The sequence below is a fragment of the Phaenicophaeus curvirostris genome, chromosome 5 (genome assembly GCF_032191515.1).
Source record: "Phaenicophaeus curvirostris isolate KB17595 chromosome 5, BPBGC_Pcur_1.0, whole genome shotgun sequence".
Classification (NCBI taxonomy): domain Eukaryota; kingdom Metazoa; phylum Chordata; class Aves; order Cuculiformes; family Cuculidae; genus Phaenicophaeus; species Phaenicophaeus curvirostris.
Genome location: NC_091396.1, coordinates 33,890,282 through 33,917,852, shown reverse-complemented (window position 1 = coordinate 33,917,852; position 27,571 = coordinate 33,890,282). Strand labels below are relative to the sequence as shown.

The following is a 27,571-nucleotide window of genomic DNA, read 5'->3' as shown; positions in this document are numbered from 1 at the left end:
TCCCTTATTGTTGTTATCTTGGGATTTTTCAAACTGCAAAAAGAACCTTCAGAAAGAAAGGCCAAGATAACTGTTTCTGAAGTTACTCATCATAAGGCTTTTGATGCCATGCTTGTTGGTTAGATTAAAATTTTTTCTCCCTGGTGCCTGCCTCAAGCTTAAATTTATTTTTAACCTCAGTTACAGCACACCTTAATTTGAGCACCAAGTTAATGTTTCATCAGTGTCATATTTTATATCTTAAATTCCTTAGGATCGTTGTAGAGAGACTTCAGAGCTGCTGTGATTTCTTTTTTCCTTTTGTGCTTATTTCATTTATTGCAATTGGGCAGCAGCACTTTTCCAAAACTGTTGGAGATAAGGATTTGTGATGTTTGAAAGGAGGCCTGAGAAAGCAGAAGGAATACTGGGCTTAGGTTTGGAAGGGGTCACCCATTATCAGAAGTTCTGTGATTAAAGGAAGTTGTTCCAGCATTCCACGCTTGCAGCATGCCTGCGCTTTTATGGATTACTAATGGGTTGTACCTGGGAGGTTGGGTTTTGGGAGTTGGTTTGGTATTTTGGTAATGTCACATTTCAGGCTGCCTGATAAGCGATCTTTCATATCACCTTTTATAGCCTCTGCATGTGATTACTTTGCTGGTACTGCTGTTTGCTCCAGAGACATCTAACTTTCTGGAACCTCAAAATACTTTTTATTTAAAATTCTCCTAAAAAATCTAAAATTGCTGTTTTGTTTTAGATGTACGTGATGAGACTTCCTTTTCGGGATTGGTAATTCTGAAACTATTTTTCAAGATTTATATAACCCTATCTGAATGCTCACTTTGTATTATTTTATTCTTTGAAAAGCAACAACTAAAGGTTTTACAGGCACTGAGTAACTGTGTGGTGCTTGCAGTGCTGGCCTCACTACTGTGCAGATATTGATGGGCTACTTTTTGTGGCCTGAATTTTTTCTGAATGTGGGAATGTTGAGCACTGAAATAATTTTTTTCGTATCAGTGCAGTGCAATTAAGTATCTTTTAAAGGCAAAAAAAAATCTGCTATAGAAATGCTTTAATATTTACTGCTTGGAAGATCTTAGTAACAACTGGTAGTAGTGGCTAGACAGGAAAGAAGTAAAGAAGGAAGACTTTGGTGTTCTGTATGTAGCTGTATACTACTCCTTATGAAAATGAGAAACCGCTTCTTCAGAGTTGCAAGCTGGCAGAAACTTGTGTAGGAGTTCCTATTGCTGCTCCCCCAAGACACTACTATTGATATTAAATTTTCAACTTCATTACAACACAAGCATCCTTCCGTTCCTCCTCCAAACACAAATATTTTGTTTAAGAACATTGATTTGGGTTTTTTTTTCTGTTGATGCTTCCAGTCTATAATAAAACTTTGAGATACCTTGTAGTATTTCCTTTCAGTAAATTAAAAAACAATGATAACAAGAACTCAAAAAAAGTATTTCCTTTCAGTAAATTAAAAAACAGTGATAAAAAGAACTCAAAAAAACCTAAGTGTATTCATAAAACTGTATGTGACTATTTACAAACTTCCAACTGGACATGTTGAGGGTAATGTACCATTGTCTTTGTGATACAGAAAGGCAATGGGTACAAAACCCTTCTGTATTGCATTTAAGAGCTGAGCGTTTGTGTTTATCAAGGCACTTAAGTTCTTAGCCTCAATCATCAGGAATGCGAAAGCAGATTAAGATGTAAGGAGTATAGTGGAATGTCACTACTTTCCTGTGGAAACTAATTGTTGTCTGTCAAATCTACACGTCTATACTCCCACACAAAGATTTTTACTCCTGTATTTAATCCTTTCTGCTTTAATGCATACTTGTAGGAAGTATTAAGAATAGCTGCTAACCAGAACTGTCCAACCCTTCTCCTAGGACTTTATCCCTACTTGGAATTGTGTAAGTGCAGCTCCAGACTGCTTTAGCTGGTATCTTTTGGAAGATCTCTATGCCAGACCTGTCTTCTCTGAACCTGGCAAGCAATGTTTATGTAAAAATGCCTATGAGCAAAAAATGTAAATGGCTTTACTGGTGTTTAACTTATTCAACTTCTTGTGAACATGTTGTTTATAACAAGTTATTCATATTTAGTGTTTGAAGGATCATAAGCAGGGTTTGTGTTGGAATTGTTAAGAATGAAAGGATAAATTAAAACTGAGTGGGAACTTTCAGAGAAATGCCGATTTGCAGTTACGCATTAAGTGCAGAATCTCCATTGCTTTGACTGGGAAATGTAAGAGACTATAGCATTAGTTTGAACAGTATTCCTGCTCTAATGCTGGTACGTGAAGTTTACCAGTATGTACAAAACAGATTTGTGAAGGCTGTGTAGTTCTTAGTAGGGGAAGAAACACTACGTAAATGTGAAGGAAAAGTTCAATTGTTCTGATGCTTGGGGAGTTTGGAGAACTGTCTTGGGTGTTTTCTTATTAATGCAGTTAATCACTGACTTCTTTTGAATATCTTTCATTAGATTTTCTTCCTGGATGTTTCTTCAGCTGTCTTGTGATGGAAGGGAAATATTTTTGAAGTTATAATGGATTTTATGCAGCATCATAACAAAAACTGGCCCAGTAGCAGCATTTCTGTTTGAAGAGAATAAGCATATAATTACAAATAATCATGACAACTTCTCATATGAATGGTCATATCGCAGAAGATTCTGACAGCGAAGTAAAAAATGTGGATCTTGTATCTCCTGAGGAACCTCAGAAGCACAGAGAAATGGCTGTTGATTGCCCTGGGGATTTGGGCTCCAGGATGATGCCCATACGGCGAAGCGCTCAACTTGAGCGAATCCGTCAGCAGCAGGAGGACATAAGGCGCAGACGGGAAGAAGAGGGGAAGAAACAAGAACTGGACCTTACTGCTTCCATGAGGCTAAAGAAACTAGCACAAATTCCTCCTAAAACTGGAATAGATAACCCAATATTTGACACAGAAGAAGGAATTGTTTTGGAGAGTCCACATTATACTGTGAAGACGCTAGGTAGGTAAAAAATAATGACAGGGCTAAAGGAGAAAATGCTTAGCTGATACTAACATTCTTATAGGCCACTGAAAATCTAATTTAGCTAATTCTTCCTATACAGACCTTAAGTCTTCTGGTCTCTTATATTTATGGTGGGGTTTTTGTATTTGTTTTTGGTTGGGTTTTTTTGGTTTTCTTTTTTTTGTAATTTTAGTCAAATATCAGGCTATGTGCCTCAGCAAGCAGCTTTTCAAAGCCAATCCATTTGACCAACAGTTAAATACCCTGTAGATAACTAATTAATTCAGTGGATCTTCATCCGCTTTAGGCTGGGGTAAACCATGCAAGTATTGCCTGGTTTTGTTATGTTTGATGAAGCACAGACCAGAATAATCAATGAATAAACATTTTTTGTCATTTCAAATCAAAATACAAGAGTTTAAAAATATTTTCAAGAGAAGTGTGCTGGTGGCTTCTTATTTCTGTCTTGCATTACCTAATATAATCTAATTGACGCTTTCTCTCAAAGTGTTGGTGTTGATAATGAAAATCTGTTTACCATGGCATGAAAATGATGAAAATGTAATGTTAGTAATTTTTTAAGAAATAGGCTATGAAGTTGTTCATTTCATAGTTGTCACTGCTTTAACTATGCTTTTGTAGAGAAAGCTTCCTCAAATATTAGTCTCTGTTTATCTAAAATGTGGTGTGTCACTGGAGTGAAAAAGAGGCACTTGGAATTTGTAGGAGTCCAGTTCAGATTTCCAAATCTGTACCTATTCTGATAGCCAGACTGCCTTTAAAAGATGCCTTTCGCGGGGGAGGCTGCACCAGAGATTCTTGCTATTCTTTCCTATTAGGTGGTAGTTGAGAACAGAATGAAAAACAGCTATCAAATTTCTTTTTTTTTCTGCTTCATCTTTAGTATTTTTATGCCCAAGCAACATTTCAGCTTTATTCTATAACCTCTGGTAATCCTTGTTACACAAATCCTTCTTAGGGAAAACTTAAGTGGAAAGGGTCATTGGGAATTCATCTCATCCAAGCTCTTGCTGAGAGCAGGGGCAGTTATGAGCACGGCAGGTGTGCCTTGTTTTAGTGCAGGGCTTGTGAATTACTGTCCAGGAGATCTCTTTGTGAGAAGCAGATTCTGCACTTAAATGCATGAAGTGCTGGATATTTGATTGTGAAATTCTGTTTAGAGGGAATATAAAGCAGAAAGTGCAAAGATTCTACTGTCAAAGAGTAGGAGTGGCTTCTGTTGGGACTGACTTAGCTGTAGTGGCTAAAAGCTCTGAAGACTGACTACAGGAGGAATTGGAGCTTGGAAATAGAAGTTAGAAAGCTGCTTTGTGCCAGAGTTGCTGAGAACTTGGAGGGATGGCGGTCTGGATGGAAACCAAAGGGGAAGGAAGCTAGGCAAACCTAGAGAGAGTAATGAGTGATAACTATGGGTCTGACAAGTTTTAGAACCAGTAAGGAGCTGGGGTAGGCTGAAGCTGTTGGAGCAGGAAAGACAATGGCTGAGAAATTAGGGTGATGATGAAAGGCTATTTTGAAAATCTGTGTTGGGATAACATGGGTAGAGGCTGTGGGGAAAGCTGAGAGTTTGTTAGAGAAGACGACGTTTGTGGAAAGCTGGAAGGAGGAAACTATATCTCAAACAGGGGAAACTGGTGTGAATGGAAGCTAGGATTGTGTGAATACCTATGAATTGCAGTAAATAAGACTTAAAATTGTGTGCATTGACTAGCTTGCTGAGTGAATGTGGTCTCTTCTTTGAACTAGAAAGGCAACAAGCTTTAGGAGATATCATCAGACTAAATCATGATATATCCGTGTGTGCACCAAGGAACTGAATCATGGCCTCATAGACATCTGTTTCAATCAGAGAAGTCGTCACATAGTGGTAGTACGTTTTTATGCCTGTCAATACTATTTTCTTGTCAGACAGGATTATAGTAACAACTTAGACCCAGTAGACTTCAGGAGAGAGGATTTATAATAGTTTAGCACTCCTGGTAAGTGTGGTGCTCTCAGTTATACTCGCCTGTGATATTTACTGTTGTAAACTTTTTAAAAAATGTTCTAAATAAAATTCTGAATTATTCTGAAAGCTGTCTGTTCCTGATTAGTATCGGGGTTAGGGATGTTACCTTATGAATATATACATGCATACACCACAAAATAACATGGTTTTGTAGAGAGGAATTGAGTCTATTGTCATTAATATGTCTGATTCTCTATTAAATACATGTATTAGAGAGGCCAGATGTTTTAAAATCTGTGTGTAAATTCTTGTTTTCAGAGAAACTTGCTAGCCCATGACTTAGTCAAAAAAATATTTGCTAGTGTGTGATTTCATATTTTTTTCCAATTTGTTTGGCTATACTGAATTTCTAATCTACACTGCTCCTGTCCATTTCAGTCTTCCCGCTTCTGCGGTCCAGCCGAGAATGCTCAGTCACTTTCCCAGGTCTCTAGTCTTTGTTAGGAGAACGTCAAGTAAAACTAGGCAAGTGCTGGTGAATTAGAGATGTTAAACTACCCTTATTCAGTCTTTTTTTTTTTTTTTTTTAAAGTATCGATTAGTTTTGCTTTTTCGTGGTGTGTTTTTTGGTGTGTTAATTCATAGAGCCTCTATTAAACATAGGTGCTTTAAATAAGAATATTGACCTGATTGGTTTTAGTTTTAAAAATATTTCTTAAGTGCCATTGTCTAATTTGGCAGGTGTTTGCCAAGTATTTAATCTTTTCATCTTAAAAAAAAAAAACAAACCAAAAAATCAACATTAGATTAAACAAATCAGATTTTATTTATAAAAATAAGAAGGGGTTCTTAATCAAAACAATTTTAAAGGGTATGCTTGTTATCAAAACAGTATACGATTTTGACAGCTGCCTTAATGGAAATAACTTTCTGCATGCCTGGAATGTGCACATACATACTTAACTGGCTTTTTCACAGTGGTACACTCTAAAATTCAGACGATTTTTTTATTTGCTACAGTTTATTCAGCTGATTTAATTAAATGAGTAATATGGCATTTCATGTAAGTAAAACTTTGTGGCCTTAGTGAATCTTTTTTTAGGGAAGAAGCTGCCTATTTTTTGTTTTTATAACTTGGGCAAAACTTATAAATAAGTGTTAAGGAAATAAACTCTCATAAATACTTTTGGATAAAACAATACTTTTCTTAGCCCTGTGACTCAAATAACATATGGAGCATTAGCGTGCTGGCACTAGCATGTAGAGTACTCTAGACATCTGTAAGAAAGCTTGGAAATTAAGGTATTGGTGCTAACATAATAAATCCAATTATATCTTAGGTTTTATATTAATTTCTTTTTTTTAAGGTGCTAAACAGCAACGATTTTCATTTCTTTTTCTAATCTAACCCTGTGACCACAGGTCCTCCCCTGCAGTTGCATACTTTTGCCCCAGCAGTCTTTTGATTAATGTGTGTATCTCACAGTGCTCAGTCGCATTCCAGCCATTTCATAGCCTAATGGAAAAAAGGCTGCAACATTTCTTGTAAAAGAAGACTTTTAAAAAAAAAAAAGTAGTCGATTGCTAATTGAGCAGCGATTTTAAAAAATGGACGACTTCTGCAAAAGAATCCTGGCATTTTCCTGTGAGTAAATGCAGACATTAGTCTTTTACTGAACTTTTTTCCCCTCAAGACAGCGCTTTCAACAAGAAATGTCTAGAGATGGAGTCTTTTGTTACCTGACATTTATTTTTTTTAAAAGAAAGATCAAAACAAAACAAAAAAAAAAATCTGCAGCAAAATCTGATCTGTGATTTAGAATTCAAAACCAGGAACCTAGAGAGAGGAGCTAGGCATGTGTAAAGCCATGCTTGTATGGGGTTGTGTGTGTATGCGTTTTTATTAAGCAGGTGGCTAGAAATGGATTGCTAGCTTTTGGGGAATATTTAATTTCATTTCTTTCAATCATTATTTTTCTTACAGAATTGTGATGAGGAGGGTATTTGCTGTTTCATGGTCGGGGGTAGTTGTTTGGTGTAGGGCTATTGCATCCAGCACAGATGAATTAGTGTAGAAGGGAATCATATGGGGAGGAGTGTACAGTGGTAGTTTGTAGGAAAAGGTGACACAGAGGGAACTAGCAAAGTGCTAAAAAGAGAATACTGAGAGGCATCTAGGAAAAGGATGCCTTTATAATAGATACAGAATAAGATGTCTATCCTCCCGTAAATCCTTATCTTATATGGAATATGTGTTAGAAAGAATTGTGTGTGTGCATGTGTGTGTGTATTTGAATTATCGGATACATAAGGAGGGAGGGATAGACAATTCAGAAATAATTGAACAAAATAATTTATGCATAGGAAGAGTTAGAAGAAGTTAGGGTCTTCCCTAATACCTCACTTTTTTTTTGATTCTGGTAACAGTAACAAATAGCATGGTTTGGGGCTGGTGTATTTTTTAGTTGAGCAGATATCACTAGGAACTTTAAGCCAATGTCTGACTGTTTATGCTGCTTGTTACTCTTTACTGCTTGAATATAGTACATTTCTTCAGACTTGGGAAAATCAGTTGCTGAGCTGCTTTGGTAGTCTGCAAGATATTTGCCAGCTGATAAGGTCCTGTTTTGCAAATATTCTTGCTTGTAGAGGTTTCTTTAGCCTTCTCTCCAAATGACATTTTCCCCTGAATGATAGGCAGTATATTGTGTATACAGTTCCCTAGTGAGACATTGGCTGCCTTAATTAGTGTTGTGAGCTGTACTGGATTTCACCTGTGAAATATCCTGCACAGCCAGTATTCATGCTTTCCATGCAGCTTTTGTGCTACTGCCCTTTGTTTCGTTGGTGGTTACAAGAAGAAGCTCTTGACATTTCTTGGGTAGGACATTTTTAGCATGTGTGGAATGGTTTTGGAGGGATTTTTTTTTTAGTTATACTTTTCATTGTCCTGTAGACAGTAAGATACAAGAGTAGTAGCTCTGGATTTTTTGTTTATAAAAGGTTATTATACAGAAGACTGACTTGGAAACTTAGAATTGAAAACGTATATGTAGGTATGCTTTGTCCAAAATCAAAGCCATTAAACTTGTTTGAAATGCATATTTCATTAGGCTTTATAGTTTTCATGTGCCCATATATCAGCTATTTTAATCTTCTTATTCAAGTTTGAGTCTAGCATACTGCCCAGTGTACTGGTGTATTTTAGGTTAAAAATAGGTAAAGGAAACTTCTTGACAGAGTCAGTCAGTATCTGTTGTGATTTTTCATGTAAACAATGTGAATTAGCTTATGACCTGATAGCATTCCTATTTTAATATAATTTAATTAGCTCATAATCAATAAATGTTGCTAAAACTTGAAAATAATTCTCAAAAGTCATATTTTGATACCGGTAAGGGAGCTTGACCTCAGCTCACGCTGAATCAACTCACACTTTTAGAATTTGGGATTTTCTTTGTTTTTTTTTTTTTTTTAAAGTTCTAGCTTAAGTTTATTGAAATAAAAGATAGCTGACAAACCTTTTGTGGCAGAACAGAGTTTTTACAGTTCATGTGTAAGAATGCATACATAGTTTCACGCACAAAACATCCACTGTTTGGTTGGGTTTTTTTGTTGGCCTAAGGATTTCTTACCTGGGCTTATATGTATTGTAGGTATGAGTCATATTCCTTGGTTTAGGTATTTACTCAGGTACTTACTACTGAGAAGTGACATCTTGCAGAAATTCCAGTTGGTTTAAAAAAATACGTAAATTTGTTGACAGTTTTTAAAAAGCACCTGTAAAGCATAAAATGAGTTCTTGTAGCTCAAGAATGTAGTACATGTATATTATTCTGCCAAGGTGAAGAAACTGGTTCTTAAAATATGTTAAAATATTTTATGGTCCAGGCAGAACTCATAGCCTTATAGGTAAAAGATGTGAACTTTCTTCTGTGCACGTGACTTCCAGAGCTCTGGCCACAGATGATATTTTTGATTCTGACCTTTTTATTTTAATGTGCTAAGACTGAGCCTAATTTTATGTTTAGAAGTTTGGGCTGGAAGGGGCATTTAAAGATCATCTAGTTCAACTCTCCTGCAATGAGCAAGGGAGATCTTCAACTCCATCAGGTTACTTAAAGTCACATCCAACCTTATTGTGAATGTTTCCAGGGACGGGTCTTCTACCACCTCTCTGAGCAACCTGTTCCAGTGCTTCACCACCAGTTTAAGTCTACCCTCTTTTAGTTTAAAACTATTACCCCTTGTTCTGTTGTAGCAGGCCCTACTAAAGGTTTGTCCCTATCATTCTTTTAGGACCCCCTTTAAGTACTGGAAGGCTGTTCTCCCCAGAGCTTCCCCTTCTCCAGGCTAACAAACCCCAGCTCTCTTGGCCTTTCCTCACTGGAGAGGTGTTCCATCCCGCTGATCATTTTTGTGGCCCTCTTGTAGACCCACTCCAACAAGTCCCTGTCTTTTCTGTGCTGGGGGCTCCAGAGTTGGACCTAGCGCTCCATGTGGGGTCTCTCCAGAGCAGAGTAGAGGGACAGAATCGCTTCCTTTGACCTGCTGGCCATACTTCTTTGGATGCAGCCCAGGACACAGTTGGCCTTCCAGGCTGTGAGTGCACATTGCTGGCTCATGTCCACCAGTACCCAAAGTCCTTACTAGTAGGTCTGCTCTCAATCCTTTCATGCCCCAGCCTGCATTCATAGTGGGGATTGTCCCCACCCAGGTGCAGATAGGAATAACAGTGAATGCATCAACATTAGTTTAGGAAAGGAGTTATTCTCATATTGCAAAATAGTCCCTCTTTCCAAGTTAACTACACAGGAGCTGCAATTATTGGATCTTTTACGTATCAGTGATTTCTTTCAGAGAAGAACTGCTCCTGTGACAGGAATATAGATCTAAACTGTTTATCAGCTTTTCTGTATCTCCTTTTACCAACTCGGAGTCCTTTTTTTGGTTCAGATACATTCTGCTAATAAAAGACAGAGTGAATAATAAATTTGCATACATCATTGCCGATTAAAAAACGAACAGCAAAAATAATTTAGTAAAATTCTTAATATAAACATTACTTAATTATGAATCTCATTAACTCATACCTTATTTGTATTTTCTTATTTCCTACCTAGAAGTGGAAGAATTGTTATCTTCTCTTAAGCATATCCAGCACGTTTTGGTAGACCCTCAGAGCCAAGAGGATATCTCTCTCATTTTACAGCTTGTTCAAAATGCTGATTTTCAGAACGCGTTTAAGATACACAATGCTGTTACAGTGCACATGAACAAAGCCAGCCCTCCATATCCTCTCATCTCCAATGCACAAGAACTAGCGCAAGAGGTATGTGCAGTATGCATCTCTGTGATACGTATGAAACCTATAATCATAGCTGTTGTTGAAATATGTACTTGTCAAGCTTGTCTGAGTTACTGAATGTTGAATATGTAAGGGATTATAATAGTCATTGATTGCTGTATCCAGTTTTTCCAGATTTCCAAACAGTAATCAGAAAAATATTTGGGGGATAGATGTCCCTTTTTAGCAGGGATAGGTATGTTACAGGAAACAGCAGGGATAGGTATGTTTAAACATAGGAAAAGGGAGTGGTTATGAAAATCTTTTACCTTCAGTATTCTTTATTCCAAGCATTCAGGAACTGAATTACAATTCTCTGTTGTTGTGATTTTCCTGAGTTGAGCCATGGTTCTTAAATTGGGAGGCATGTCTGAAAATGCAACCATACTGGAAACAAGCGTTCTGCTTTGAAGTGAGCAACAGATCCCTTATTACTTAATTTCAATGTTTTAATTACTGCTGTGATGTCACATTACACTTCATTTTTGTCTGACAGCTCTTTTATAAGATGTGATCTGTCTTATGCTAATTATTAAAGTATATTTCTATAAATCTACTTATGCGAGACTTTTGACTTCAATCTTCTCAGTCAGATTTTAACTGTTTTAAATACTTCTACAATTTCAGCCAGGTTAAATACTTTCTTTGAGGCTTATTCACTTGAATATAGATAGGCAATAACTGTATAGGTTAGCTTTATAAGCATTAGGAGTAATCTATAGGAAACTCATCAGATACAAAATTGCTGTACACATACTGAGTTCTGCATGCAGCTGGATGCAGCTAAGACTCTCTGGGTGACTGCTCAAGAGCTATCTTCATGCCTGGTGCATGTGTATTGCAGTGAAGTGTGGCTACGCCTTATACAGATACACCTTTGTTAACTTCAAAATAGCTAATTTGAATACCAGTATCAGTGCACTGTGGTGTTCAGCAAAGCCAGATATAGAGGTAAACGCTCCAGCGTGTAGCACCAGCGAACCAAGCTTACTTGTTCAAAACTGGCTCAGGTACACCAGTTGAAGTACCTGAGTCAGTATATAGCCATTCTGCAGTTGCTGAAACTGTTTCAGTATGGCAGTGAGGTGGATTTTTTTTTTTTATTAGTATCTGATTTTTTTTTTTTAGTATCTGATTTTTTTTATTCCTGAAGCAATTTGTTTCAACAGCTTTCTCCACTCTCCCTTCTTTTTCTAGACTGTAACTTTGTAATTTAAGGTAAACATTACTGTAGCAAGCTTGAAGTTCTTTTGCAGAAGAAATTACTGATTCTTGAGGGGCATCATTTAAATGTTTTCTCAAGACGTAGTGTGTTGATTAAACTGCAGCTCAGGATTTTCCTGTTTAGGTCTGCCAGTAAGACTATGGCAAAACCAGGTGGGAGTATTTTGCATATGTGCTTCCCTCTGGCTTATTCATCTGCATGTAGGCTGCTATAGGACCCTTACTAGGCTGCTTCTATGTCTGTGAGCCTGAGGGAACCCTTTTAGTGAACTTCTGTTTGCAAACTACTTCCCCAAACACCCACTTAACACAGGCCTCATTTAGGATTTCATTCAGATACAAGCCAGAGTTTTTGAATCTTGATTTATAGTATAGATTAAGAAAGCTGTTTTTTCCTCTTTGTGGATTTTACATCCTTTTATTTGCTGCGTAATTGAAGTTTCCAAGATGACCGTATGGCTAGGAAAATTCTAGGTCTGTTTTCAAACATTCATGTTTCTCCCCATCTTCTCTACGCCACACCTTCCCAGAACATTTCCATTTCTCTCTCTCTCTTTTTTTTTTTTTTTAGGTGATTTGGTGAATCCTAAAATCAGAAGGTGGTGCAAAGCCAGTTTGTGTGTCTTAGCAATCCATGAGGAAGGTTAAGCGTAAAGAAAATATTTCTTTAACCTAAAATTTTTAAACCAGTAGAATTTTCTCATCACCTGGGTGACTGTTACATATTCCTGCACTCATTTTGTTTCTTCATCTCCCATCCAGCCTTGAAATTACTGAAAAGTCAATATATTGCATATGTTTATTTCCATTTTCAGATGTAATCTACTTTCTTGGTGATTCAGCTTCTGGTATATTTAAGTGACTTATATTTTGCAATATGTTAAATAGTATCCTTAAACGATTGAGATGGAAATTCAGGACAGGTTTTTCTGTGACTGGCAGAAGTGTCTCAAGAGGAACACCTTAAGGCCTCCATTCACATTGTTGCATACTTCCTAGTCTTGCCCTTATGCTCAATTTTCAGATTCTTTATTCCTTTTGGAAAGGCTTCTGTATTTGTTGTGGTAGCAGCATAGAAGGATATTATTTCTGTTTTAGGAAAAGTTAGTTTTGATTTTGGTTTGTGGTTTTGGTTTTTCTTTGCCCTGACAAGGTCTCTATCTTGCATGCCCAGGTTTTTTCTTCTGCTTTTTCAATCCCTAGACATAGGCATGGGAAGCTCCTCCTGGAAGCAGTTCATTTACTTACTTCAGGGGTTTTTGAAAAGACATTTGCAAAAGCCTGGATTTAACATAACATCTTGATGATAAAAGCCACCAGATATTACAAGAAAGAAAAATAGCAGATACACCCATAATATTAATTTTAAATGGCAGGTAATGCTAATGTGCATATTTTAGTGCATGGATCATCAGTTTAGGAGTGCACGTCCTAACTTAAAGCTACAGGAGGGTTTTGTTGGAGGCTTTATGGTGTGGAAGAGAACCTGTTCTAGAGCTAATGCTTCTGTAGCTCTGACAGGAAAAGACAGTTCGCAACACAATTTCATATTGCAACATGAAATATCCTCCCTAAAAAAAAAAAAAGGTAAAAATTAATATTTAATTAAAATGCACTTGCTACTCCAAACTTAATTAAAATATTTGGTTTTGTTTACTCTTTAATTGATTATTTGCTTTTATAAAACTTAATATGTATGAACAGTGTTTTGTGAAAACTTTGATTTTGAATTTTTTAACCATTAACAAGACACAGGAGTGGAATAGTACATTTTTATTTTCTCACCTTCTTTTAGAAATTCTTAAAATTAGAGGTATGCTTCTACAGTTAACTTGTCCCACAAATTTGGGTAATCGGGCACCAACAACTCAAGATTTTTCCTTTATTTAAAAAGAAACTTTAATTTAATTAAAAAGGTAGAGTGAAGCACTTGAGCTTAAGGAATTTATTTTAGAGGTGCTATTTGTCATGTAATGTGGTGTACTCCAAGTCTTAAATAAAAATAGCCAGTAAACATCACGTGTCATCAAATTGGTTTTAAATCCATTTAAACTTGACAACATGAGGACAAGGATTAGGAGAACATGGTCTCAATCTTGACCTTGTGAGAATACTTGTTGCAGCATTCGAGACTATTTGTAATTTTTGGCCTCTAACCGCGCATATTAAATACCTCAACAATGTTCTTGATATTAAATACACTTAATAGGCTCAATTTACGTAGGCTATGTTTCTTAAGGTTTTGGATTTGCTGTTGTTGACTTCAGCAAGTGCAGGCAACGAAACTAGATCAGTACTTTTGAGAGGATGTGCTGGAAGCTTGTAACATCTGGTATGAGTACATTATACTGTGTATGTACATTCCCTCTGGAAGTCCTGCTCACCTAAGAACAAATAACAGGATTTTGCCAGTGTGGTTAAATTCTGAATGTTTGATATCCTGCCAGTGTGTGCCTCCAGAGTACATGCTTCCAAATTGTGATAAATTGTACAATGAAACCATGTTAATAGCTTTTTGGGGAGCTGCTTGAACAAAAGTTGTTGTAATCAACAATAAAAACTCAGCTTGAAGAGTTAAACAACTACTGTATTTGCTACGTATGTAGTGTGGATTGCCTATGCTCTCTGTAGTATGTCTTTTCTGGAATAACAGCCTACATTCACATTTCTTTGTCTGATATAACTGGGATTCATTACCATGAATAAGAAAGGAATCTGACATACAGTAGTACTTGTGTCTGTAGCAGCCTGAAGCTTCTCTACCACTTCATTAAATAACCAAATAATAAATGTATCTTTCTCTTAAAAAGGGAGCAAGGAGCTATTAAAAGTCTTCAATAATCAAATTATTCAAAGCAGAAATTCAACTTGAATAAAAGATTTTCACTGCACACAGAATGTTTGGTTGGGCTTGGTTTCTTCTTTTCCTCTGTCAAATCCCCAACCTCTGACTTGACATTCAAAAGGTTGTCTTGCTTGCAGGACTTCTAACTTGCTTTCTGAGTAGGTTTTGCAGTAGGAGCCACAAAGATTGGATAAATAAGGCTTTAAATCTTCTTGTAGCTTCTTCGAGAAATGAATTGAAAGCCCCTTGAAAGTTAGAAACATTAAATAAACCTCTACAAGAAAGCTTGTTGTAGAGAAGAATCTCTTCTTTCAACACTGAGGAAAAATTGTTAGTGAAATATATCCTTTACAGTGCTCTCTGTTATATAGCATCTCAAAATTCAGACTAAGCAAGGGATAATAGCTTCCTGGGCAGTTTGGAAGTATGACTGCGGTCAGGCCTTTATGAAGATGAATTCTTTCCACTCTAGGGTTTTGAAGTAATTGATTAAAAAACTTATTTAAATCTGGCTTCATGTTCGACTTTTCTAAGCGACTCTAGGTTTGTTCACCATGAGGCAGGTCCTACAGTTGTCAGAAGGAAGGCTTTTAGAGGTTGTGCTAAGCCCAGGAGCTTGTTCCGTGTGTGACAGTATTGTTGGCAGTGTAAGGGTCTTGCTCCATAGGAAGGGTTCAATTAATAGCTTCTGCTAGAATTTAAAATTGTTTCCTGTTTTCAGCACTGTCATCTGGTAGCATCCAGGAGAGTTGTTAGCACTTCTGTAGATCATTGCTCCTAGTTCAGACCTTTAAACATTTTTAGATCACACAAAAATTTGAATTATTTTCACTTCAGAACTTGGGGTTTCTTGATTCTCTGTGATGTCACATTACTTCACCCTTTAGAGTAAAGAGCTCCTGAAAACAATCTTTTCTATCCCACTGGAAGCTACTGTTTTGATGTGTATAATCTACTCTTAATGTCTCTGGATTCAATTCATTTGTGCTTTTGGACTTCTGTCTTTGGTCAGATTAGGCCCGAGGATAATGGCTACGGAAAGTATCATCTTTAGCCTCACCTTTGCATAAGAGGGACTTCCTTGTTCCTGGTTTTTCTCTGTAAGCTTACCAGCGTTTTCTAGTGTTCGCAAGAGGTGATGGCAAGGCACATTTGGAAACTGTATGAGAAGACAAACCTTTTCAGACAGCTGAGGCTGCTTTAGCAAAAAATGTCCCTATGGTAAGGTGGATTATTTTGGAACCAGTGGAAGAAACCTGGTTTCCTGGAACCTTTTGAAGTTTTGCCTCATACACTTTCTGAGGCAGAGGCTGCAGGAGGCATTGCAAGTCCTGTACTGGAATCTGTTGGTGGAAGTAGTTTGAGTAAAAATAAACCATCTGCTTTTGAGGAAAAGGGAGGCTAGTCGTATTAATGAGAAATTAGTCCACTTTAAAACAGCCAGAATGTTCACATAGTTAAGTCAGTCACAATGGAGTCCATCATGTTCCTTTCTAGAGTATTTGTTTTGTTTTTTCTTTTCTTTGTGGTGGCTGAGCTCATTGCTCATATTGAGAAATGTGTGTGATGCACTGGATACCAGCAGTTACTGAGGCAATATAACATTGGAGTAGTCCTGTGGTCTTGTTGCATGTATTCCTAAGGTGTACCAGATTAAGTTCATTCAATCAGTGTAATGATTATGTGAATATACTTTACTTTCAGTAAAATGAATAATTGCAACTAACTTTGTGCTTGAGTAGTGGAGGGTGGAATGACAAATCACCACATAGATTGAGTTTTACTACTCGATTTCTTTTCAGGTACAGAGTGTTTTGAAACCCAGCCACCACAAGGATGGGCAGGAGCTTAATGCTTTGCTGAATGCCCCTCACATGCAGGTAAAACAAAATGGAACTTCTGATCTAATGGATTTATTTCTTGGTGCTGTTAGCAGTGTAATTTAGGTTTTGCACATGTCTCGGGCTGACTGGGCAAGGATGGTTTTTATTCTTCAAGTCTGTGCAGATCTCAATATTTTTCTAGGATGAGGGGGCTCCAATTTTCAGTCGCTAGTGGAAACTTCTAATCAAATGTAGTGACTAATTGTATCCAGCCCTTGCTGCATTCTGCAGGTATTACAGGGTAATTTGCACATAAACAATGTAGTAGTAATTAGGGGGGACAGGGCAATACATGAGCTGCTTTGCATATCTGTTTTCTTCTTTTTCTTTGACAGCTGTTTCATACTTGCCATAGGGTGCATAAATTATATTTTGTACTGTGGTGATGTAAATACATGAGTAGTTTTCACTGCAGTAACTTCTTATGTCTGTATCCTTGGTCATATACATAGTAAACCAATGTCTCTTTTTAGGAAGAAGAAGCTGTAAGTGCCATCACAGTTTCATGTTCAAAATTGCTTTTTTATTCTTTTTCCAATCTGAAAGCTTTGGAAAGTCTGTAGCAGCAGGCACTATGTAGCTGTGATAAATAACTTTTTTTTTTTTTATTGCTTGATTCGGTTTGCAATACTCTGTAACCTGCAAAGACTGTTCACATTGCAGAATTTCATTGAACTCTGTTATTTTGTGCACATATATAGTGTGAAATATGCTGTAACTGAGCTGATTTTGTTTAACACTAGGCACTTTTACTAGCTCACGATAAGGTTGCCGAACAAGAAATGCAACCAGAGCCTGTGACAGATGAAAAAATTTATGAGAATGTTGGTGTGTATGGCGGGGAGACAGTTAAAATAGTTCGCATTGAGAAGGCTCGGGATATTCCCTTGGTAAGTACTGAGCCTTCTACAAAAGTTTTGGAATTTGAATGTGGATGTAATGTTTAACTTGTAAACACTCTTCCTCCTTCCAAAATGAATAGTCGTCATAGATGATCACTTTGTGTCTATCTTTACATAGCGGTAGCTCTACTACTATTTAGAAACCATTCAACTTCTGTCAGCTGGGTTTTGGACAGGACTTCTTGGCAGAAGTCACTATCCCAAGTTTTGCAGAGGAGCTTATAACCCTGTGCCAGCCATGTGTTGTTTGGGTTTGCTTTGTTTTGCAACTCTCATCTTCTATTTTGCATCTTTCCAATAAGTGTTTCCTTAGGAAAACATGTTTTTAAAAAATCATGAATCTTATGGTATGGAGTAATTCAAATCTTCAATATTTAGTGCAGCTTGTTGAAAATCGGAATGTTTTTTCAACCAGGAGCACTGGATGTATGTGTCCATGTTAATTGCATTCTTTTTCAACATAAAATGTTTCACCACTGGCTCAGAATACATACAATAGATGGCTTTGAGTTTCATATATATAATAAATTCAGAATGTGTTGCTGCTACACAGGGTGCTACTGTTCGCAATGAAATGGATTCTGTTATCATTAGTCGAATAGTGAAAGGAGGTGCCGCAGAGAAGAGTGGGCTGTTACATGAAGGAGACGAAGTTCTAGAGATTAATGGCATTGAGATTCGTGGAAAAGATGTTAATGAAGTTTTTGACTTGTTGGTGAGTTGGCTACTACTTTTTCCTTCAAAAAACACCCGTTTCATATAACTGAAGCCAGTTGGCTTTGCTTGTCATTTGTAGTCATATTTAGCATTAGCTTTAAAGTACTTTTATTCTGATAGCTGGTATTTATATGTGGAGGGCCACTTAAAGTTTTCTTTCTGATGCATAGCATGATACTAACTTTAATAGCAGTTATCTTCAAAAATGAAGCCTAAAAAAGTGCAAGAGTTAAGCTATCATCTTGCTTTTAATGATTTCTAAGAGAAACTTTCTTCAGCTCTGAAAAGCTATGATTTTTTTATCTTTGGTTGAGTCTGCAAATAGTAACTATGTGGCTGCGGTTATGGTAGCGTCTGGTTGGTGTGGAGTTAGTTTTCTTCACAGTAGCTTATACAGTGCTGTAGTTCTAAGTGATGAGTGATTGCCTTTGTGTTACTTGTTGGCCTGTTTTTTTTTCATTCACTTATGGGCCTTACCTTGACCCATAAGTGTTTCTTGCTTTTGGTCTTCTGATTGTCATCTCTGTACTGCTGGGGAGGGAAAACGAGTGAGGAGCTGGTGGGTGCTTAGTTGCTGGCCAGACTTAACCCACCACAAACTGTACCACGTGGGACCTTCATGTGACTAGACAATATCTATAGATAAAATAATCTCATGCTCCAGTAAGATTGTCCTTTTTAATGGACAGTTTCCATCTTTAGTTGGATTGTTTTCTGAAATCTGCTCTTAAAGTTTTTCAGCTAATGCATGGAATAAGGTCAAGTGGAGGGGAATAAAGGCAGAAATATGTGAAGGGCTTTATTAAGCCTTTTCAAAAGATTCTTATAGCTATTTGAAAAGCCTTCATTCTTCATGTGTTTGTTGGTTCAGAGGTATCTGAGATTCTCATGTTCTGTAACTATCTCCATTGCCATTTTTTTTTTTTAAAAAAGCCAGATTTAGTTAAGTGATGTGGTTCTGAAAAGTGTTTTGTACACGCTTGACAGATAATTGAACCCTGGCAGTTTAATCATAGAATAACCAGGTTGGAAGAGACCCACCGGATCATCGAGTCCAACCATTCCTATCAAACACTAAACCATGCCCCTTAGCACCTTGTTCACCAGTGCCTTAAACACCTCCAGGGAAGGTGACTCAACCACCTCCCTGAGTAGCCTGTTCCAGTGTCCAGTGACCCTTTCTGCGAAAAATTTGTTCCTAATGTCTAGCCTAAACCTCCCCTGGCGGAGCTTGAGGCCATTCCCTCTTGTCCTGTCCCCTGTCACTTGGGAGTAGAGGCCAGCACTTTAGTTCAGTGCAGAGTACTTGTGCTGCTCTTGAGCAGCTCCTGCAGCCTACAGTTAGAGGAAAAGATTTAAAACCACAATACATTAACATAAGAGCAAATTATTACTGAAAGCTAAAAAAATCCATACCTGGTTTTAAAATGACTAGTTGAAAATAGTATTTTTAATTCTTTACATATTGTCTTTTTGTACTTCATATTGTGGAAGTGAAGTTCCTAAATGCGTTAGTCCCCCCAAAAATAATTAAAGCAATCACAGAAGGAAATTACTTTCCTTAATTTTGCCTCGCCACTTGCTACACGAATAATAAACTGCACATGACATTAGACAAGACTATTCTCACAATCACTGTGAAATTCTACGCTTTCCTCATAGAACTGTGCGTGTTGGCTGAAAATGGTGAACTTTCCTCTCCTGCAGCCCAATCACATTCTGTTCAGTTATGTTTACTTTACTTAAGCCTTAAGTCTGAACTTTTGAGATACATGATTGCGCTTCGGTGCTATGCAACATAAATTGCTGTGTTACAGTTTGTGGAGTGATGTATAGGAAGCAAGATACTTGTAGACCTTGTCACGGATTTACACTTGCATTTTATCTAGAAGTACGTGCAAACTCACTCTGCATACAAGAGTATGAAAATAAATTAGAATTCTTTAAAGCCAGGATATGGTCTACTTTTTTAGAAGAGGTAGTTGCAATATTGATACCGAGTGCTTTACAGATGCAGGATTTGTGTGTTGAATTTTTAAAGTGTTTTGTATGCTTTCATGTTAAGACCAGAAACATTCGGATTTGAAAACACTGTTCCACTTAAGCAATTTTGGAAAAATAATATTTTATACAATTTTCTGCCCAGCTTAGATCCACTTCTTGGTATTTTTTTAACCAAACAATAGGATATTCTCGATTTCTTCTAAGTCTCTGTTTGACAGAATTGCAGGTGCTCCATTTCAAGTACAACTAAGAATGCTCGGCTTTTAAAATCTGCATATCAACATCTGGCTTTCTAGCCTGTCACTAAATCACTGCATCTGTACTATATCTTTTTAAACTAGTTACGGGGGAGATGATGTGGTATTAAAAACTGCCTTTTATGGGCATTTTTGAAGCATTTTCTAAAATATGTTGGTAAAGTTCTCAGCCATAAGCCATATTTTGGTATTTTTTCATCTCAGGCTGACATGCATGGTACTCTGACCTTCGTATTGATTCCCAGTCAGCAGAGCAAGCCACCTCCTGCAAAGGAGACAGTTGTAAGTAGTTCTACATAAGTTCTTGAGCTTGGTGATACATACCTTGCTTGCCCAGTAATGCTTGGAAAGTTCTTCTGTAGGTCATTCACATTGTGGAGCAAACTCAAAACTTAATCGTTTTAATTGTTCTAATTGCTACCAGACTAACACCTCCATTAATTGTTGAAAATGATGTATTAACTGCTGAAAATGATTGTTAAGCTGAAACTCTTAGTACAATTTTTAACTTCATCTCTAAAATAGTCAGAAATTACAAAAGTAGAACTGCCTGTGCTTGTGGAAGTTTATTTTGCAAGTTCCAATTTCTCTTTGTTTCTCTTTGTGTGTGTATAGGTATATAAATGGAACTTGCAAATATGCTTTGGGAGGAAAAGTTTGTGTAGTGGAAACTTTGTTCATTATCTTCTTGAGACAGCTTTAATAGTTTGAAAGAAAGAATGCAATGATTTATCACAGCCAAACAGAATTAATGGTTGTTAACAAAGTAAAATATTTTACAGGTGAAACTTCACCTAAAGCCCAGCAAATAGGTTTCAGTATTTGTCTTTATTAGGTATTTTAAACAAATGAGAATACCTCTGATAGTTTTTGAAAGCAGAGAACTTGGATCAGCAGCTCGGTGGGTTTTGACTCCTAAAATGGTGGAGAAATTGCATAGGCTTTAGAATTAACAAGAATTAAATTCAAGCCTTCACCTCCAACCTTGCATAACTCTGTCTTTCCCCTTGCTAACCTAGGTAATGATTCCGTTCCAGTATCTCTTCTATTCCCCAGATAAAGTTTCAATTTTATAGGATCTTGGGAGATTTTATTTATCAGAACTCCACTGCAGTCATAGGATGAGGTGTAGCTCTTCAGAAATGAGATTTTTTTTCTTCTGCTTTTACATTTCACCTTACAGATACACGTGAAAGCACATTTTGACTATGATCCCTCTGATGACCCTTACGTCCCCTGCCGAGAGTTAGGCCTGTCTTTTCAAAAAGGAGATATACTCCATGTGATCAGCCAAGAAGATCCAAACTGGTGGCAGGCTTACAGAGATGGAGATGAAGATAATCAGCCACTGGCAGGCCTTATCCCTGGTAAACACAGCTCTAGAAAAAGCTTAACAGCGAATTGTTCCCACAGCTACAGGAGCAATATTCTGGGTTTTGAAGACTTGTATACCCTTAGATATCCTTTACCTTAACTATCTGTGACTTCAAACCTTTTGCAGTAGAGCCCACTGTTGGCTGTATAATTCACTGACTTAAAAGGTTGACCTTTTAGAGGCATCTCCATGTATAGATGTTAAATGCAGAGTAAAGCTACTGCTTCCACTGCAATTCACCTCTCAAGAGTTAACTCTGCTTTTCCTTTATTCTCCACCTTGAGGACTCCGTGGATTCACAGTTCCCTCTGCTGGCTGCGGCAGAAACTTGGGACTTCAGCCTGTTTGTTCTCTGGAGATAAGAGCAGCTGCTGGGTTTCCTACCATATCAAGCAGTCTGTTTAAAAAATGTATCTTTCTTGTGGTGACTTTTCTGCATGCTTTCGCTTAAAGAGCTTCAGCTACTTTTAAGTCAGTCATGCTTCCTTTTGAACTCTTAGGGGCCTTTGAGTTATAGAGTTTTCAGATGTTGAAGTCACTATATGATTTTTACATTGAAATATGTACTGCACTGTCGTCTATTAAAGATCCACTGATCTGTTAAACACATTGAACAACAGACTTCTCAAATGCCAGAGTATCACACCATTACTTTTTGACATTTCAGAAAGTTGAGAGGAATGCTGATTTAAATATAGGCTAATCTTTTTCAAGTTGATGTTCAAAAGATTTAATAAAACATGTTTACCATGCAAATCTAATTAGAAAAACCATATCATCGTTTTGTGGAAATGTAGTCTTTCCAGTATTTTCAGTTTTCCAGGCAAAGCTGTCCAGAGTAGTGCAAATGCTCTTTGAGTTTTTCTTGGTGCATATATTTTCAAAGCAATAAATAAACCTCACAGCAATTTTAGTGTCTCTTTTTAAATTTCTCTTATATGACATTCTACTAAAACCTTTAGCGAATTAAAAGCTTAGGAAAAGGTAAAATGAGTGAGTCATTAAATAAAAAAGTGTGGAAATGGTTTCTAAATATTAACTGCTTTTGTACTTTTATTTTAAACCCATTAAGGAAAAAGTTTTCAGCAACAAAGAGAAGCAATGAAGCAAACTATAGAAGAAGACAAGGAGCCAGAAAAATCAGGTTGGATATATGCTTTCCAAGTTAAAAAAAATGTCTAACTCTTATAGAGGTGCTAATTAGTGATATCTGGACTCTTTGTAGAGTTGTAGAATACAATATTTTTTTTGTATTGTAAGTGGGGTGATTCTTTGAAATTCTTCATGTAAATACATGTCTGAATTTAGCGTTGCATTGTACAGATACATGCTTTTTTCATAACTGTGTGCAGTGCAGTTAGGATGGTGTAGGAGAATTTGGAAAGTCCGTTTTTTCTGGAAGAACTTTATCTGTCATGACTCAGTCGAGGTCCTTGGCATGTAGCATTTGCTTAATATACCACATTGTTGTAATGAACTAGAGTACTGTGCCTTTTCAAAATAAATTCTCCGCTCTAATGATCCAAATAGTGGGTGGGATAGGAGGCTTTTTACCATATGGGTATTTGATTCTCATTATTTTGGGGTTTTTTTAGGAAAACTCTGGTGCGCCAAGAAGAACAAAAAGAAACGGAAAAAGGTTTTATACAATGCAAATAAAAATGATGGTAAGCGACATCTTTGGCACAGTGTGTGCACTTAACAAGCGACTATAAAAGATTCTACAAATATCCTTGTGAAAAGAGCGCTGAAATTCAGGATGTGGTGATAGAAATAGTACCTGATGATATTCTGTTTGGGAGCAGTAGTATGTTTTGTAATATCATTTAGTGAAAGAAGTGGCAGAATTTGTAAGATCATTTATGTCTTTAGTAAAGACTAGATGATAGAAGTGAAAAAACAGATAGCGTTTTAGGCATGGAAGCACTCATTTTACCGTGATGAACCAATTTGTTATGGTTTTGTAATATCATCTCTGTAAACTTAAGTTTAGTAAATGGAAACTTTCTTTACAGACAGTTTGTAGGCTATTTATCCAAATTCTTACGAAAATACTTTGGGATTGATTTTTGTTCATAAAGGGTTATTCTTGTAGTAGAAACTTGTTCTTTAGCAACAAAGTTGTTTCTTGAGTGTATGCTACTGCTTATATCAGTAGAACGTGGAAATAAATATTTCTTTCTCCAGAAAGTGGGGGGAAAAAGCACCTTGTCTTACTGGGCAAGTGATGATCTAAGTTGCTTTGGGGTGCTGTTGCTTTAGTGACTCAGTTATGTGCTGGGCAGAGAGTCAGGAGCAGCCTTGATACTTGAAACTTGATACCACATGATAGGCAATATATGCAACTGGCAGTGAAGTATGTTGTGACTGTTTTATTGTTTCTCTCTCAAGATTACGACAATGAGGAAATTTTGACTTATGAGGAAATGTCACTGTATCATCAACCAGCAAATCGGAAACGGCCTATTGTTCTGATCGGCCCTCAGAACTGCGGCCAAAACGAATTGCGGCAGCGACTTATGAATAATGAAGTGGATCGCTTTGCCTCTGCTGTTCCTCGTAAGTTTGACGGGAAGATAACACATGCTTGCTCTAAATGCTGTCTGCAGGCAAACCCTCTTGTGTTTAAAATAGAAGTTAAGAGTATGGTGTTTTTCAGCAAGATATAGTCAGCTCTTGGATAAAGGACAAATAAAGTTGCATAGCTTTGGTATGTCAGTGCAAATTCAGTATCCCAGTGTTGCAGAGGAATTTTAAGACGTGTACATATTTCAGTTGGAATTAAAATTAGAGTTACAGAATTTTAAAAAATAAATTGGTACACCAGTCAAAGGATTTGTAACTTAAATATCCTGCATAAATTCGAATTTAGGTGGCTTTATGCCTTCACAAGCCACTTATTTTAGTGAATTCTATACTTTTAATATCTGGTGTACCCTAAATTAGGTTCACAGACAGCGTAACAGTATGACTTGTTATAAACAACAAATGGCTGTTTTCACATCCAGAATGCGGCTGCATAGGTGAAACTATTCCTTTTCTTTTTGTCTGTTTTTTTTCTCTAGATAAGGTAAACAAGATCTCTAAATGTAGGTTCAGCCTTTAGCAACTTAAGCTGTCCAAGAAAATAAAATATTTGCATTTCTTGGATGTTTCAAATGTCTTCTTTTGCTTGGTTAGCAATGTCACTCTGAAGAGAAATTCTTATTTCTCTTCTTCGGTTCTCCAGGTCAATCACTGTCTCATTTTCTTTTTATTGCTTTTGTTTGTAGATACTACTCGGAGCAGGCGAGAGAATGAAGTAGCTGGCAGGGATTACCATTTCATTTCCCGTCAGGCGTTTGAGAGTGACATTGCTGCAGGGAAGTTTATTGAATATGGAGAGTTTGAAAAGAACCTTTATGGTACTAGCATAGACTCTGTACGGCAAGTAATCAACTCTGGAAAGATCTGCCTTTTAAATCTGCACACCCAGGTATGGCAAAGCTGTTGCCTGTCGTGTTTTAATTGTCGGAGCTACTGTGAAAATCTAGAAAGCTGTATTTGGTTTATATAAAATAAGTGTATTTTCAAGGTTGCATGTTTATTCCACGTTTTCTTTCAGTGGTGGTCAGTTAGGTCTATTTAGTGTGTTATGAATACAGCCTTCTTATTCCTTGTTTGGAAATACGCACATTGTTACCAATGCTAAAGGTAAAATGGGCCTTGGTTTCCAGATACTTAAAGCTGTTGAGAACTATCTGAATTGAAAAATTAATTAAAATAAGATTTTTGTCTCGGCCTTCCAATTACTCTGTGAGCTCTGAGGTTTTTGAAGATGATAGGGAAGTTGTTTGTGTTTATACATGGAATCTTGGAAATCTTTATGCGATTCCATAACGCAGACTGAAGTACATCACATCAACAATATTGAAAAGCTCTTCACCTTCTGATTATGGAGGAAGAAGAGACAAACTATGCATACAGAACTCAACCTGGAAATTTAGTTAAACATAGGAAGAGGCTGAGTGCTGGAACGCAGCCTGTTTTCTAATACATACTATGTTTGAGGTCTGCTGCTGTTACAGATGTTGCAAAAGAAGCCCTAAAAGTCCAGTGCATCAGTAAAGTCTGGTAGTATTCAAGCTATAATTTGCCATCAACAGCTGGGACTGTGAAGCTTCACTAAAATAGCTCATGGGTGTTGCAAAGCATGTAGTAAGTTGAAAATTCATAACACTTTTTGAAAGCTGATTTGATTCTGTGGTTGTAGAAATCCATCTCAAAGACAAGTTGTTTGTCCCGAGACACATGGAAGGAACCTTTTGGAAAAATCAAACTACAGTTTGGTCCTTTTAGTTTTCTTTCTGAATATAAACATAACCCGCAACAATAGAATTATGCTAAGTATTCAACAGTAGTGCATCTGATACCTTGTATTTTAATCTTTGAAACAGAAAAGGTTAAATTGTATTTAAAGACTCTTCTCTCTGTGAAAAGCTGATACTGTTACTTAGCATTGTAAGGAAACCTACTGTCTTCTTTTTTTCTTTTTCTCCTGTTCCTTCAGTTTAGTTATGAAGAATACTCTTGAAAAAAATGCTTGTATTCTCTGAAACTGAAAACTTTTTTGGAATATCAGTTTTGCAGGAGAAGATGACTGAACTCTCAGTGGTGATGAAATAGTATTATGGTTGTCATTGTATTTGAAGAGTATATTATCAATTATAGCATGCGAATTATGCATTACTAAATGCCCTTTTCATGTGTGGAACTGTTAATATTTAATTATTCCTGTTTCTGCAGTCACTGAAGGCACTACGTAATTCTGACTTGAAGCCATATATTATATTTGTTGCACCACCTTCACAAGAGAGACTACGTGCTTTATTGGCCAAAGAAGGGAAAAACCCAAAGGTAACGTGTCTAACACTTACTCTGAAACCATGCTGCTTTTTATATACGGATCTGGAATGCTTTTGGTATATCCATATATTTGGACTTGGGAGATGGTAATGGGACTGATGGTATATGGGAAGAGGTGTAGTTGAGATTTGTGTGCTCCAGGGTAGCAGGCGAACCATAGTGAGGTGGAGGGGCTCAGGATGCTTTTACCTAATTGGATGCGAGAGGAATGAGGCGAGGGTATCCACTGCTAAGTCAATAATCCTGGGGCACAGTGTTTCAGTTGGGGCTCCTTCATTGGAGTATAAAAATATGACCCTTTGTTTCAGAACTGTGGAAAACCAAAGTTTGTCTTCAAGTAAACCTAAGAGTAGTTCTGGGAGCAAATGATTATTGTTCTTATTTTGATCTTCTGCCTTTAGAAAAACATTTACTTAAAAATTTATTCCAAAACTTTTTTTCATATAAAGCTATTTTAATACTTGATCCTGTAAGATCACTTGTCATGTTTCAGCCAGACTTATGCCAAGATCTCAGCTTATTCAGTTCAGATTTAGTTGAATGAGAAGCTAGTTCTGCAAAGTGAAATTTAAACCCATAGCTAGATTAAACCAGGATGTATGAAAGGTCAGAAAAGGTCCTCGCTAACTTATGAGATACAAACTGCTTATTGCTAGGAAGATGACATGTGTTGATCTTCAGCTTTTTAACTCAAATACTCCCTACAGAGTTTGGGTGGGGGCACTTTGCCACCCTAGTTTCTTTGAAGTACTAGTTGAACAGTCTTCTCAGTATAACTCAAAGGGACTCCTGATAGGGTTGTTGGTCAGGAATTGAACCTCGCTGTGTTCTACAGCTGTGTTGTTTTTCTCACTGTGATTGATGTGAGGGTGATGTGTTGTGTGGATGTAAGATTAAAAAACCTGTTACAGTTCAAGTCTTAAAACAGAGAGGCTTTTTTTTTCTGACTCAGATATCATAGTGTTTAAATGGGCGTATTTCCTTTTTCGTGGTTATGCAATGAATGAAACTTTATTTTATATAAATACTTCATCTTAGGTATGTCCTAGTTTTTTTATTGCAGTAGTCAAGGAATCTATCTGCAATAAAAGCTAATACGCTGTTATCGGTGTTAAACTATACCTGTTTTCT

At 36.9% G+C, this 27,571-nt stretch overlaps 1 protein-coding gene across 3 annotated transcripts in view; it reads left to right on the top strand.

Moving 5' to 3' along the window:
- PALS1 (protein associated with LIN7 1, MAGUK p55 family member) overlaps positions 1–27,571 on the top strand; it is a 56,721-nt gene that overhangs the window by 25,405 nt on the left and 3,745 nt on the right. For all 3 annotated transcript variants that reach the window (XM_069858181.1, XM_069858179.1, XM_069858180.1), the window contains 12 exons: positions 2,494–3,009; positions 10,105–10,313; positions 16,200–16,277; positions 17,024–17,170; positions 17,736–17,897; positions 20,365–20,442; positions 21,344–21,527; positions 22,608–22,679; positions 23,131–23,202; positions 23,927–24,094; positions 24,808–25,010; positions 26,321–26,431. In XM_069858181.1, coding sequence (XP_069714282.1) covers positions 2,643–3,009; positions 10,105–10,313; positions 16,200–16,277; positions 17,024–17,170; positions 17,736–17,897; positions 20,365–20,442; positions 21,344–21,527; positions 22,608–22,679; positions 23,131–23,202; positions 23,927–24,094; positions 24,808–25,010; positions 26,321–26,431 — 1,851 coding nt within the window. In that variant the 5' untranslated portion in view covers positions 2,494–2,642. The remainder of the gene's footprint in view (positions 1–2,493; positions 3,010–10,104; positions 10,314–16,199; positions 16,278–17,023; positions 17,171–17,735; positions 17,898–20,364; positions 20,443–21,343; positions 21,528–22,607; positions 22,680–23,130; positions 23,203–23,926; positions 24,095–24,807; positions 25,011–26,320; positions 26,432–27,571) is intronic.